This window comes from Musa acuminata, chromosome BXJ2-3 (genome assembly GCF_036884655.1).
Source record: "Musa acuminata AAA Group cultivar baxijiao chromosome BXJ2-3, Cavendish_Baxijiao_AAA, whole genome shotgun sequence".
NCBI lineage: Eukaryota > Viridiplantae > Streptophyta > Magnoliopsida > Zingiberales > Musaceae > Musa > Musa acuminata.
The window spans coordinates 36,205,757-36,220,373 of record NC_088340.1 but is presented as its reverse complement, the minus strand read 5'-3'; the positions used below and the strand labels follow the sequence as shown (position 1 = coordinate 36,220,373).

Genomic DNA, 14,617 nt, shown 5'->3' with positions numbered 1-14,617 from the left:
GAACAATTATGGTACGATCGACGTGAATGATATTCATCAATATTGACTGCTTGTATTTATTTATATATAAATTTTTTTATCTCATTATTATAATTTTTAATATATGGTTAATGTTGGCACGTATGCCCATCTATCCATCATTAGTTGGGCCTACCAATGCGAGTGGTCCGTGTAACTAATCACGTAACGTAACATCGTCATGTATGAGTACACATCATATACGAGAAAGGCACTGATTACAAAATGAAGCGGCAGTGGAAGGACAATCCATGGCCTCTACTCTAAAACCTCACACACTTCATCTGTCAAATAATAAGATGGAGACAGCGGTCCCCCTGACATGAGTCTGTTTTTACGCTTTTCTTCTTTCTCTCAACCTTTTCCAGAGAAGCGCTTGGACTCCCAGTCTGGTAGAATACGAAAAAGCTGAAAAGGGAAGACGAAGCAGCAACGACAGAGCCACCAAAGCAACCAGCCAACCTGCCCCATACTTACCCTTCTTCGACCTCTTGCTTATGTTCATGCGCAGCTCCAAAGAAATCCGAGCAAAAAAGAATTTGATGACCAATAAATAAATACTAGTTTTCCTTTGTTCCTGCCATGAACCGAAGAAATCCAACTCCACAAAGGCCAACCATCCCAAAAACAAAACAAAGAAGTAATAATGATAATAATAAAGAACATGAGGTTTGGTCGAACCAAGAAGATTCTGTCTCCGTTCCGTTGCTCCACTGCCGCGCCGCTGATTCTCCTAAGTGCTCGCCGTCCGGTCGGCGATGCCCTCCATCATCCGAACGACCTCGGGGATGTCAGGTCGGGCGTCCGGCATCGTGGCGACGCAGGACATGGCGATCTGGAGAAGCTGCACCATCTCCTCCTCGGTCGTGGGATAGCGCATGAGCTCCACGTCGAACACCTCCGCCGTCCACTCCTCCCGCACGACCGACTGCACCCAACGCGGCAAGTCGATTCCCTCCTCGCCCAACGACGCCTGGTTCGGCGACTTCCCGGTCAGCAGCTCCAGGAGGAGCACGCCGAAGCTGTAGACGTCCGACTTGAAGGTGGGCCGCCTTGTCTCGATGACCTCCGGAGCGCGGTAACCGGCGACACGGTTGGGTGGGGCGGCGGAGCCAAAGAGCGGGTGGAGGCCGAAGTCGGAGACGACGACAGAGTGGAGGTCGGAATGGAGGAGGACGTTGGAAGCTTTGATGTTCCCGTGGACGATGCGCGCAGACGTGTGGAGGTGGGAGATGCCGCGGCCAGCGGCGAGGGCGATGCGCATCCGGCTCTCCCAGCCCAGCGGCGTCCGACCCGATCCTCGACTCCCTGTTGTGTGTTTTTGTTCGACAGAGTCAAAACTCAATCGAAGTTGGGACTTTTACTTTCACAACATCTTTATTTGATGTATTAAGTTAATATTCTTTTTCTCTCGCAAATATATGATTTCATATAGTAAGAACAATCCAATTCTAAATATCTTAAACGAATATAAAGATACTAGAGAGAGTGAGGGGAGTGAAGACTGACCGTGGAGGAGGGAGGAGAGGCTCCCGACGGGGAGGTAGTCGAGAACGATGAGCTTCTCATCCTTGGAGTAGTAGTAGGCCCGCAGCGGCAGCAGGTTGTCCATGCGCTCCAACTGTCCCAGCGTCTCTACGTGCTCCTCGAACTCCCGCCTGGACACGGCCACGTCCTTAAGCCGCTTCACCACCACGGTGGTGCCCTCCTCCAGCACCGCCTTGTACGAAGTCCCCACGCTCCCCTTTCCTAGAACCTCCGCCGACGCCCGCAGAAGGTCTTCAAGGTCGAAACGGTACCCTCCCCCGCTCCCCACGAGCACCAGTCGGTTCTTCTCCGCTGCCCCCGCCATTGCAGCTGCCCCGCTACCTGCCACGCCGCTGCTCAGGTCGTCCTTGGAGGACGACGTTATTCCCGTCCCTCCCGACCTCCCTGCTGCCTCATCCGCAGCCGCAGCCGTCATCGCCGCCTTCTGCTTTCGCCGCCTCCGCAGCAACGCCAAGCATATCAGGAACAGCAGCAGGACCAGCAACAGGACGACGACCGCCGCCACCAAGATCCCCACGATCGACGTCTTCGATAATTTCTTCCTCGACTTGACCGGGTTCTCCTCCGCCGTTGGCGATGGCGCCGGAGAGGGGAAGAACGGGTTGCAAGGCGGCAGCGGCCGGCCGCATAGATCTAGGTTCCCGACGAAGGACGACTCGGGGAACCGCCTCAGAGTCCTGGGGATGGATCCATTGAGACGGTTGTACGAGACATTGAAGCCGACGAGGGAATCGATGCTGATGCTGGGGAGACTGCCGGAGAGGCGGTTGTTCTGTAAGAGGAGACCGGTGAGGTGGGTGAGGTTGCTGATCGCGAAAGGGATTTCACCGGTGAGGTTGTTGCCGGATAGGTCGAGGCGGCCGAGGCCATTCAGCTGGGACAGCCAGGAGGGTATCCCGCCGGAGAAGAGGTTGTTCTGGAGGTAGAGGCCATGGAGGCTAGCGAGGCCAGCAAAGTCGTCGGGGATTGGGCCGGAGAGGCGGTTCAAGCGAAGGGAGAGGATGCGGAGGGAGGAGAGACGGCCGAGCGTACCAGCGGGAATGGGGCCGACAAGGCCGACTGCGGGGAGGCGGAGGGCCACCACGGCGGTGCGGTTGGCGTCGCAGGTGACTCCCACCCAGTCGCAGGCCGAGGAGTTAGCGCCCCACCGGATGCGCTGCTTGTGCGGGATGGCGTCGAGGAAAGCCAGCAGCGCCGCCCGGTCCTGGATGGGCTCGGAGCGCACAGCTAACGGACCCAGGCGGCCAATGGCGACGAAGAATACGAGGAGAAGAAGCGGAAGAAGAGGACGCGCCATTTCGAGGGGGACCGGGGGAGACGAGCGTCGCATCGGCGATGAGGAATCAGCCAAAGGGGGGGATTGAAATGGGAAGCTTTTTACGGCGATGGGGGGAAAGTATTTGGGTGACGAGGAGCATCTTTGAAGATTGAGAAGGAAGGAGTGAGCGTATCATTGGATGCAGAGTACATAGAGAGAACGGAAGGAGTAGTAAATAGTAGTAGTAGCAGGCATCACGATATGAGGAGGAGTGGGGGCGTGAGGGCTATGATGAACTTTTGGATTCGTCAAATTGCTTTCCTTTCTTTTTCTGTTCCTCTCTCCTTCTTTACGGAAAATAAACAGAAGAGCGGTCTCTCTTTTAAGGTTATTCCCACAAAAAGCATCGAAGCCGTTTGATTTGTTGGTTCAAATTGGTTCGGAGGTTTATTTCTGTTCTTCTCCATGTATATGGATTGGGCGTCTTTTAAATTTGGGACTGTTACAAGCCGGTCGAATTCCAGGAAAGGTTTTAGGGATTTGAGGGTATTGGGGTATTCGATCAAAAAAGAATTTGGTGGGCTTACATGGAAAATTGCTGAATGAGTGCGGTCAGGTGGGCAAATCAGAAAGGCAGAGACCTTTCCAGGAAATTGCCAAGGCATTAGATGACACACAATAAATCCCGTAATCAACATAGTTTCCGGTGTCGAATATGGTCTTCTGGGAAATTACTAGCCATTCTTTAATACTACGGTAGTATTCGGCGGCGAGACTTACCCTTTGTAAAAGGAAAATTAATTATGTTTATTATTATTCATGCATTCAATTTTTATGCAATTAGCTGACTTCTCCTATCAGGCAGGAGAGAGGAAAAAGAATTAACGAAAAGTTGCCCGTAGGAGAATTATAGACAAATGTGCTAATTAGTTTATTATCCAACTAATTAAATGTGTTGGTAGTATTGTATAATGACGAATATGATAATGTTTTAGCTTTTTTTTTTCATTCTTCCAGATTTGAAAGAGTGGGCAACAGTGTCAAATTCAACTAAAGATTAGATTTTTAATCCCCAAACCACACAAACCCTTGTTGATTTTCTTCTCTGAGTGTATATAATTGATAGAAAACATCATATGTCATCATTATATTAGGTTATTTTCAAACTTATATATATATAATTAATAGAAATTATTTCTATTATGTTAAAGCATGTTTTAGTTATCGATTATGATATTGATTAGGAGTCAACCAAAATCTTATAAAACCTTTGTCTTGACATCAAGTGGTGTCGAGTAAAAATATTTCAAAATGTAAAACTACTTCAAATTCAGTAAGACTACCTTGAGAGCATTCTTAATAAATCCCTCTAATGCTTGAATTAATTTTTAATTTAGTATATTCAACTAAATGAAGAGTCTATGAGAGTTGATGTATTAAGAGAGACTCTAACTCGAATAATATACTTGAGAGATCTTTTATATTCAATATCATTGTTTAATATCGGGAATGATTGTATGTCTCATATAACATTTGATACAATTGTGTAATATAAAATTTGAAGATAATGACAACTATAAATATGATTGTAACGTCCAAAAAGGTGATGTCCTATCGATCGTATGATGATGATCACATAGGAATGAAGTGTCAATCACGTGATAACAAGGTGTCGACTATCTTCCCTATGTTATTATATCCTGAATATCCTCATTATATATATATATATATATATATATATATATATATATATATAATATTTTTAGTATTAGTTTTTATAATAATCTTCTAACATTTATTCTGTTTTGTGCATAGGGACCTTCTCCTACCTACTTGTGGCATAAATATTAATTGATTGTAGGGTTTGAAACTAAGGGAATAAACTAGAACTACTTGATTCAGTTCATTAGGACATGTACTGTATTTATAGCTAGTTAGCATTTTGGTGAAGCAATTGGTTTATTGACACAACAGGCATTCAGGGAAGTCTCTGCCTTTAGAGAGAGTATGTTGATCATTTGAATGGAATCAAATTTATTCGCAGAACTGTTAACAAAGGACCCATCACAGTAATGAGAATTTAAACTGCAGATGGGAAAATCCACTGTCAACCAAATGGAAGAGAGAAACTCGAGCCGTCAATGGACTCAAAACCAAGAGGAACACAACCAGCACGAAGTGAGCGCAGCGCAAAAAGGCAAAAGGTGGAGAGACTAAAAGGAAGCTGCTGCTGCTGCTGCTGCTGCAAGGCAATTGGAAAGGGCCATATGCCGTCAAATAGCTATAGGAGTTTCCTGAACAGTTGGTGGAAAGGTGTCAACAACCATCTCAATCGATCCATTGCAAATAATAGTTTGAGTTCCACGAAAAGCTAACCTTTGAAGCATCTGCTCCCCAACATGAATCTGGAGGTTGGTGGAGTGTTATGCCCTTAGGACCTAAACAGGGGAAGATAGCGGTCCAGAAGCATTGAGAGATCCGTGCCGATGGCTTCCTTGCATGTTCAGCAGCTAGTGATCGTTTTTGCAGACGTTGATGTCGCGACTTTGTTCACTGTAAATTACGTGTCGCAGAGAGAGAGAGAGAGAGAGAGAGAGAGACGATAAAGAAATCAGTAAGTAGGAGGGTTCTCGTGAAAGAAAAGAAAGAAACGGAAGGGGTGATTTATTGGTGATCAAATGTTCCCCCACAAAACGAAACGAACACACCATGAACACCAACAGTGACAAGCAATGATCTTTCAATTATTTGGGGTCAGCATCATTTTCAATAATTGAGGTCTTGGTAATACAGCCTATATGGTAGACGTCGATCAATCTTGTCTTAGTTTGAGCCATATGTCGATGATATATGGGTCAATTCGACTTAGTTTGAGCTTGCATGATACGATGGATGTGGGTAATGTATAGATCAATCTAACTTTCTAACTTAGTTCAAGCTTGCATGAGTAAAAAGCTAGGAGAGAACTAATACAGCCTCAGAAGCTCGAGTGAACACTGGCCTATACAAACATCGAGATCGGATAGGGTTCCGACATGATCTCTTCTCTCCAACACTAATTAATCTCAAATAGATAATAAGAGTTTTTGAGTAAATAATTATAGTAATTCGGTGAACTTTTTATAGTGAACTTAACCAAGAGGAATATTTAGTGATATAAATAAAATAATCTTCCAAAATCTTATATTTGGCTAATGTTCACATAATTGCTAACCAAAACTCTTTTTTTTCTTACCAATTTTTCTACCACACATGGAGTCATATTATATATATATATATATATATAAAGGTTTCTTCATGAATAATCCAATACAACACAGATGACCGATTTGGCCAACATAAATTGGTTTACTTTTTATTTGTGAAATTTATATTACAGTAAACCTTCTTAATCTTCTTTTTGTATTTTTATGAAATCTTTCAAATTCAATTTCTTACCAAACAGAGTGAATCGAAACGGTTTTCGTCGAAATCAGATTTTATCGTGCGAAGGTTTTTCAAACCGATGTTTTTAGCACTGCACTAATTCACCTCCTCCTCTTAGTGTCGTTCTTGATCCTAATAGTTTTTGGTTCAAAAGTTATTGAAAGATTCAATAAGGAAACCTATTATCCCTCTGATCAAAATTTTACATCTTATTTTTTGAATGATATTTTAATCACTATTAGAGTCTCCCTAAGTTCTTACAAGAACCTCTCCAAGGACGTGTAAGTTTTACTCCATTGACAGGTCTAAACATCAACAAAGGGAAATCTATAGTGTTCTTCCCCAAACATTACCTGGCTGAGGTAGTCTATAATGCTCTTGAGTTCATTGAAGGAACTTGTGGCTCATTTCTTACCTAGGTGTCTATCTTGCTCACAATCATATTACCATCAATATCCATATTCAAATCATTGATAAGTCCCTTAACAAGATCAGTGGGTGGCAAAGGAAATTTTTTATCACAAGCTGGCAAGGTAACCCTGATCAACTCAGTTGGCAATCCTCTTCATGAACTACTAACAAGTTTGCTAATAGAATCTCTAAGCACATTTAAGTATTTCTTCTAGGGTGACTCCCCACCCATGGAAAGATTAGACTACTAAGTTAAAATCAGGTTACTATCTCTAAAGATTATAGAGATCTGGTATGTAGGATATCAATATTGTTAGATATATGTTGATATAAGATGAATTCTTCTGATCTTGATTGGATCCAATTCTCTTTTGGGCTAGAGTGTTACATGCCAAGTATGATGTACTTGATACTTGAGCTTCACTAAGTTTGAAAGGTATCACATGTACAATTCAATGTCTTAGAGAGGGGCTTAGGAAGATAGTTGGATCGAGTTTAAGCAATTGTTATTTTTCACCTTCATCTTATTGATAAGATAATAAGTGTGCTAATAGCATACCTACTATCCCTAAAGATTCTAGAGGTCTGGGTGTGTAGGATATCAGTGTAGTTAGATATCTTGTTAATGCAAAACAAATTCTTTCGATCATGAATGGATCCAATTCTCTTTGGGCTAGAGTGCTGTATATCAAGTATGATGTGCTTGATGCATATATAATTCAATATGTTATAGAGGGGCTTAGTAAGATAGTTGAGTCAGATTTAAGTATTGGATTATGGGAGGAGGACGCTTGGATATCTAATACACCTTTAAGCAAATGATCAATGTTTTTTTATTATAACTATGCTAATGATATGCATAGTGTTAATGATATGATGGTTCAAAGAATATGTAATATGTAACTACTTAATAGGTAAGATAACAGGTATGCACCTCGCTTTTGAGTTGGATGATAGCAGTTGAGTTTGTCATCTTTACATGTAAGAGTTAGTGACATCTAAGAACATCTATAGGTTCAGGAGGAATAAACAGATTGGTGATGGGAAAGATTGAGATGGCTAAAAGATGATTTGAAGATGTAATGTTTTTCCTAAAATCAAAATATGTTTATGAAAACTTATTGGAATATCCTATAATCAAAACTAACTTTCAATTTTTTGTATATACATAAATGATCTAATGAGGATGGGTTAAACAAACAATAGTTTAGCAAGTTCAGCAATAAAATCATTTGAAAGAACATGAATAAAATCAAGTTCAGCAATAGCCAATCTCTTCTTCTTCTTCTTTTTTCCATTTAGTTAATGGAATGCTCCACCTTCCAAGTCCAATGATCACCAAAACTAAGCCCAGCTCCCTCCATTGCAAGAACTGACTTCTAACAATGTCTCTCTTACTGTTTTTTGTGATGGTTCCTACACTAACACTGGTGCTAATGCAGGGACTGTTTTTTGTGCTCCAACATCTGTGAGGACCGACCACTCATCGGACTTCAAGTCATCTCCACACTGAAATATGATGCTTTGAACATGACAGCTCAGCGAATCTGGGATGCTTCGAACAAGACAGCTCAGCGAATCTTTCATAATATCAACGTCAAAACTGGTTGTTGCATGAGTGATAATTTATAATAGATTTAGGTTCATTTCTGGGCAGATGTGCAACTCTATTTCTCATAACCTTAACAATCAGATAAATAAGGCTTTTTTTTTATTTAATTGATTTTTTTTTTGGGTTATGCTGATGTCCAAATTATTTAATTGAAAGTTTATCTGGTTTTTCCAAAAAGAAAAAAGCTAAATTTGGGCATGCATAAGGAGTTTCGATGTATCTATGTCCTCCATCTCATCGAGACTCGAGAGGAATTAGCTTGAGTTCCAGCGTGCCTTCTGTCAGCTTTTTTAACTTGCATAATGCTTATTCTTGCTTGTCGAAGAGCTCCGACGATTTTAGCTTCGAGTTAAGGTTAAGATTTGCTCAATGTGTCAACGATTAGTTAGTTACCATCTTTTTCATAAACATGACAACAATTATCATCATAGATGTAAAACACACATGGGGTTGATGACGATGAAATTATGTTCATGGAGACGAATGACATCGCGATGAAAGCATATTTTATTGATGTCAGAGGCAATCAGGTAATTACATCGATGTCGATATCAACGACATTATCGTTCATCATCAAATATTAAAATTATATTTTTATTAATAAAATTAATATCATTAGGATAAATAAATTTACTAATTTCATTTGATAGTTTTTATAGGTATTCATAATACGTAATTCGAAATATTAAAAATAAATAATTAAAGGGACCGATATTTAATTAAACCACGTGCATCACGAGTTCCGACGCATCTCATTCAGCAATCTCAGCGAGACTCGAGGGTAATCAGCTCGAGTTCCAACGCGCCTTCGGCCGGCTTCTTTAACCCGCTTGACGCCCATTCTTGCTTGCTGAAGAGAGACGCAGAAGAAGAAGCACCGGAGAAATGGCGTTGGAAGACTCAGCCGCAAAGCAAAAGTACCCGAAGATCGACTTCTCAGGGCTGGACATTGCAAGCCCTGGAACGCCTCGATGGGAAGCCGTGCGCGAGCAGGTGATGGAGGCGCTCGCCTCCTGCGGCTTCTTCGAGGCCGTGTTCCCGCAAGTCACCCAGGAGCTACGCGAGTCCCTCTTCGGCACGGCCATGAAGGAGCTCTTCGCCCTTCCGTTGGACACCAAGCTCAGGAACACCTCCAACAAGCCCTTCCACGGCTACCTCGGTCAGATCCCCTACCTCTCCTATGAGAGCCTGGCCATCTTGGACGCGTCGCTTCCCCAGGGCGTCGATAGCTTCACCAGCCTCATGTGGCCCGGCGGAAACCCCGCCTTCAGGTACGTGCATGCCTGCAAACCCTTCTTTCTTCTTGTTTACGGTCGACACTAACCAAATTGAGGTGCCAATTGATCAATCGACTGATCGATCGATGCGCCAGTGAGATGGTGTGCTCGTTCTCAAAACAAGTGGCGGGGCTGGACGAGATAGTCCGGAAGATGATACTGGAGACGCTTGGGGCGGAGAAGTACCACAATACCCTAATGGAGTCCCACCGGTTCCTTCTTCGGGTGTCGGAGTACCCGGCGGCACCGCCGAAGCAGCAGCAGGCGAGCGAAGAGAGGCAGCAGCTAGGCTTGGTTCCTCACCGGGACAAGAATACGCTGGCCATAGTTTGCCAGAACCAAGTGGACGGACTCGAGATGGAGACCAGTGACGGTGGATGGGTCGTCGTCACGCCCTCCCCTGCCTCCTTCATCGTCATAGCTGGTGATGCTTTTCGGGTAACTACGTTTTCTCTTACTTCTTTGCTCTGCACAAGATGACAAAAGCCGCTTAGCGTCGCGTTGTTTACCCAATATTATTGTGTTTCCGGTCCTACGCATCTTCCCAGTGTCATCTGAACCCTTCATCCCACCTACCACGCGCAGTCACACTCGAAAGCAACCAAGAACGAGGATGACCCGTTGCTTGGAAGAGCAGCAACGATACACGCTCATGAATTGTATTTTGTTTGCGTCGATGGATTTTAGTTACTACGCTGTTACTGATGCATTGACACCAGGCGTGGAGCAACGGGCGGGTGTACTCGCCCTTACACCGCATCATGGTGGGCGAGGAGGCGACGAGGTACTCCGCCATCCTCTTCTCCATCCCGGAGGACGACATGGTGATCCGCGCCCCACAGGAGCTGGCGGACGGCCACCACTCTCCCGGCTTCAAGTTCAAGCCCTTCGACTATGGTAGCTACGTTCGTTTCTGCGTCACCGAGGAGGGGATGAACGCCAGCTGCCAACTCGACGCGTTCTGCGGAGTCGCCAACCAGCAGCAGGTCTGATCAATGAGTGCTCAGTACTCGATCATCGTCATGTCGTGTCGTGTTTGACTTTCGGGTCTTGTTTCGATGAGTCTCCCAACTGCGTCGAGACGTTAATCTATCAGAATAAAGATTATGAAGTAGTCATCTCTTTCTCAACTCAGGTTTCAGTGAATTAGCCATCGCTACTCTTTTCTGAACATTCTTCAGTTCATTTTTTTATATTTTCTTAAAATATAAATGATGAATATGAGATTCGAATCCATGATTTTATAATAAATAAGTTTTCAAGATAATAAAAAAAAGGAAGAAAGAAAAATCAGCATTGTTCGTTGATGAAATCTCTGTCCAGATTTTAATAATCCGAAGACTTGAATTGGACTCAAAAGGAACAATGCTGGTTTTTTTTTAATATTGTCTAGCTTAAAATTTTCTATGTTGCTTTCAAAGGATAAACGATGAAAATGAGTATGATCCTACGTATTGATATGGTATATTTTGTGCTAAAGACACACCAGGTGAGAATCCGTACTAAGGTGCTGCTCGGCACGTCATGTCTCAGGAATCCCGAGATGTAGCTGCCCAAGACACGTCAAGTCAGAATCTGTACTAGGACGCTGCTCGGCACGTCACGTCTCGGGCATCCCGAGACGTAGCCGCCCCCAAGACATGCCAAGTCAGAATCCGTACCAAGGCACTGTTTGACACGTCCACCATGCCAACCCGCGTACGATCGACCCACGTATAGTAATATAAATACCTCTGGCTGGCATCTGGTCCAGGGGGAAAAAATCAATAAAACACTCCACCGACTTGCTCGTCGGAGGGGCCAAAGTCGGGATTCACTCGATGAAGGTCATTTTTGCAAAAAAGCGGTCGCCCATGACTCGCGAACGTCTCAACTCAAGAATCGCCATCTAGTGTGCGAAGGAGAGTAATCAATTGGCCCAGATCTCGACCAACGCCAACTAGCACTCTTTCCCGAGAGCACGACCACCTCACGAAGACGAGCTACCAACCACCCCAGAGACGGAGAGACGCGGCTCAGCATAAACGGCACCCGGATCGGCAGACCGAGGAACGTTGTCCGGGGACAGGGAGCGTCCCAACCTTTGAAGCCGCCGACCGACATCCCCATGGCGAGCGTCCCAACCCCCGAAGTCGTCGACCGTCGTCGCCACGACGAGCCATCAATCAGCATCCGGACCGAGGAATGATGATCGACACCCCGTCGCGAGGGCCCGATTGACCTCGACATCCAACTCAACCGATAGAAGACTCCTGACATCGACCCGTGAACCCGACCGTGCTAACTCACTGGCCACGACACATTTATTCACTAACACAGATATATAATTCAAAGACTTGAATTGGAGGCAAAAGAAACAATGTTGGTTTTCTGAACATCGTCTAACTCAAAATTTTCTATGTTTCTTTTTATGCGAAAGGTAAATGACAAGAACGAAATTCAAGTCCAAGATCTTATGATAAACGAATTTTTTATACTTTTCCTCAAATGTAATGAAAAAAGAGAGACAGAAAAACCAGCATTGTTTCTTGATGAAATCACTATACATGTATATATAATCCGAAGACTTGAATCGGACTCAAAAGGCTAACTGCTATTTATTAGCTTCAATGGTTACCCACCATTTACATCATGGAAATCTTATAGTTCGAAACAGTACATTCTATTGCAACAAATCAATTAAAATCAAACGAATCGATTTGAATAAAACTCACGTAAGTACTCTTGGACTTGAAGATGAGCTACAAAATGTGGATTGTCAACCTCTGCCTGCTTAACCATCCAAGATGCGTTTGAGACCTGCCCTCTGCTCTGCTGTCAGCCTTGAAGGGAACTTCACCTCAAATAGAATCCTCAAGTTTCCCTTCCTACCTGGCTCCTTAACCATGGGCATCCCTTCCTTGGCGATCACAAGCTCATAGCCCGGGCTCACAATGTCAATTACAGGGATGGAGAGGTTGCGGCCATCCAGGGTGGTGAGCTCCACAGAGGTCCCTGCAAGTGCCTCCACCAGTGAGATCTTCTGACTAACGATTAGATCATTGCCATCCCTCTTGTAAACCTCGTGGGGCTTCTCATCGATGATGAAGACAAGATCTGCTGGTAGCTGCCCCGCCTGTTCATTCCCCTTCTCAGGGAAGGTTATCTTGGTTCCCTTCTTCCATCCAGGCTTCACATCAATCGTTAGTATCTCTGATTCAGGTACCATTCGTCTGTAACATTTAAAACACAATAAAATGACTAAGATTAATAAAAAAGACAGTCCAGGGAGAATCAACATATGCAATTTTAACTCACAACAAAAGAGACTATTTCTATGATTCAAACCGAGCAAATTCTTCATGTTTAGAAATATGGAGAGTGGAAGAAGGATCCTTCGACATGAATTCTTCAATTGTTTCATTCAATATCATGCACAAAAGCATATGGCAAAGAACCAACAAAAACATATATGCTGTCACAGGTATTTCAAAGATGCAATACCTCAAGTATACATGCAATATGTCTTGGTTTGTTACAGTAGAAAAAACAACATATAATCATAAGGAAACAATGGGGGTGACCAGAGAGGGAAAGGATTTTACCCACTAGCATCCATGACATTCCTAGATATCTTCATCTTCCTAGTTGATCCAGTGTAGAGCTCTTCCAGGCTGCATGACAACTTACTCTCAACTGCCGGTGGTTTCCGTGGTTGACCTCCCCCGCCAGTTCCGACGCCATCGGTGTATGACCGGAAGACATTCTCAGCCCCGCCAAACCCACCAAAGAGACCGCCATCTGACTGGAACCTCATCGACTTGGCACGCCCCGTGGATCCAAACCCGAACGGGCTGCTACCGAAGAACTCAGCAAATATATCTTCAGCATTTCGAGGATTGAACTGGATGTCATTAGGGCCACCTGAGGAGCCGGGAGGGGGCATGCCTTTCAATCCTTCTTCTCCATATTGATCATAAACTCCTCTCTTCTGTGGATCGCTTAGGACCTGAATCGAAACATATTATGAACATTCGGCACATGATCATCCCAAATACCATCAAGAACAGAATCAGAAAAAATAATACCAATTCGTCTTCTAATTTAAAAGTTCTATTAAATTTACTAGGATCATAATGAATCCATGACTATCTATACTCATCCCACGAGCTCTCATAGGCAAAAAGGCAAACACCTTGCAGACCTGCAAATCAAACCTTACCATGATCCGAATAGTTCGAGAAAAGATGGATGGCAAGCAAAGAGGTGATCTAAAGCAACTCAGAAAGCTGTTTCAGATCCTTAATTTGACTTGTCCTATCATCTCTAGATGTATGATATAGAAACAGAAAAACATGTTGAGAAAATGCAAGATCTAATCCAGCATATAATTCGAAGAAAGCAAGCCCTTTTATAGCTATTTTGTGTCACATTACATCGCAGATGACAAGCAATCCGTTAAGAAAAGTGTGTTTCTGTATAAAAAGAAAGAGTTACAATTGTGGATAACAGATCTAACGAAAACACTAAGCCATGCCGACCAAAAGAAAGCAATAGTTTTGGATCACCCGACATTTATCATCGAATGATTCCAATCTAATGTACTTACTTCGTATGCTTCTGAGATCTGCTTGAATTTGGCCTCAGCTTCCTTTTTGTTGGTCGGATTCTTGTCCGGGTGCCATTTCATCGCCAGTTTCCGGTACGTTTTCTTGAGATCCTCATCGGATGCGTTCTTGCCCACCTTCAAGATGTTGTAGTAATCGACACCCATTCCCTATCACAAACCACGAATCCACCAAAAAATGCCCCAATTTCCAGCAGAGAGACAGCCAAGAAGAAGCAGCAGATCAAAGCACGAGATTTGGAAGTTCCGTTCCGATCTAGCCCACATCCACTGTAGATGAAGGGGAAGACAAATCACAAGCTTGAATTCCAAGGCTTTGATCGGTGAGAAGCATAAGATGAGAAGGAAACGTTGTACATCCTTGATTCTATAGCTATTGGTCTCGATTGATTCGCAGGGAACAGAGGAGCTCTCGTTGCACGTTGCACCAAACGCGAAAGATCGATGAAATAGACGGACAT

General features: G+C 43.8%; 3 protein-coding genes and 1 long non-coding RNA gene across 4 annotated transcripts; 1 reads left to right on the top strand and 3 right to left on the bottom strand.

Moving 5' to 3' along the window:
- Positions 1 to 342: 342 nt before the first annotated feature.
- Positions 343 to 3,160, bottom strand: LOC135607953 (probable inactive receptor kinase At2g26730). The gene is made up of 2 exons (XM_065100269.1): positions 1,528 to 3,160; positions 343 to 1,326 (listed from the first exon to the last, which is right to left on the bottom strand). The coding sequence occupies exons 1-2, from the start codon at positions 2,894 to 2,896 to the stop codon at positions 752 to 754; spliced, it is 1,944 nt and encodes a 647-aa protein (XP_064956341.1). The 5' UTR covers positions 2,897 to 3,160; the 3' UTR covers positions 343 to 751.
- A 1,674-nt stretch (positions 3,161 to 4,834) lies between these two features.
- LOC135606546 (uncharacterized) lies at positions 4,835 to 5,502 on the bottom strand. Its single transcript, XR_010484848.1, has 2 exons — positions 5,201 to 5,502; positions 4,835 to 5,118 (listed from the first exon to the last, which is right to left on the bottom strand). It is a non-coding gene; the product is annotated as an uncharacterized LOC135606546 (long non-coding RNA).
- A 3,515-nt stretch (positions 5,503 to 9,017) lies between these two features.
- On the top strand, positions 9,018 to 10,680 carry LOC135607952 (2-oxoglutarate-dependent dioxygenase AOP2-like). The gene is made up of 3 exons (XM_065100268.1): positions 9,018 to 9,544; positions 9,646 to 9,988; positions 10,270 to 10,680. Exons 1-3 carry the CDS (start codon positions 9,159 to 9,161, stop codon positions 10,540 to 10,542), a joined length of 1,002 nt encoding a protein of 333 aa, XP_064956340.1. The 5' UTR covers positions 9,018 to 9,158; the 3' UTR covers positions 10,543 to 10,680.
- Positions 10,681 to 12,125: 1,445 nt separating this feature from the next.
- On the bottom strand, positions 12,126 to 14,578 carry LOC103974720 (uncharacterized). Its single transcript, XM_009389593.3, has 3 exons — positions 14,139 to 14,578; positions 13,135 to 13,538; positions 12,126 to 12,762 (listed from the first exon to the last, which is right to left on the bottom strand). Exons 1-3 carry the CDS (start codon positions 14,301 to 14,303, stop codon positions 12,324 to 12,326), a joined length of 1,008 nt encoding a protein of 335 aa, XP_009387868.2. The 5' UTR covers positions 14,304 to 14,578; the 3' UTR covers positions 12,126 to 12,323.
- Between the last annotated feature and the right edge of the window lie 39 nt (positions 14,579 to 14,617).

Coding starts and splice junctions, on each gene's coding strand:
- LOC103974720 (XM_009389593.3), bottom strand. CDS start 14,303: ATGGGTGTCGATTACTACAACATCTTGAAGGTGGGCAAGAACGCATCC. Junction 13,539..14,138: donor AGATCTCAGAAGCATACGAA/GTAAGTACATTA, acceptor GTTTCGATTCAG/GTCCTAAGCGATCCACAGAA. Junction 12,763..13,134: donor AATGTCATGGATGCTAGTGG/GTAAAATCCTTT, acceptor TAAATGTTACAG/ACGAATGGTACCTGAATCAG.
- LOC135607952 (XM_065100268.1), top strand. CDS start 9,159: ATGGCGTTGGAAGACTCAGCCGCAAAGCAAAAGTACCCGAAGATCGAC. Junction 9,545..9,645: donor GGCGGAAACCCCGCCTTCAG/GTACGTGCATGC, acceptor TCGATGCGCCAG/TGAGATGGTGTGCTCGTTCT. Junction 9,989..10,269: donor TAGCTGGTGATGCTTTTCGG/GTAACTACGTTT, acceptor CATTGACACCAG/GCGTGGAGCAACGGGCGGGT.
- LOC135607953 (XM_065100269.1), bottom strand. CDS start 2,896: ATGCGACGCTCGTCTCCCCCGGTCCCCCTCGAAATGGCGCGTCCTCTT. Junction 1,327..1,527: donor CCTCTCCTCCCTCCTCCACG/GTCAGTCTTCAC, acceptor AACACACAACAG/GGAGTCGAGGATCGGGTCGG.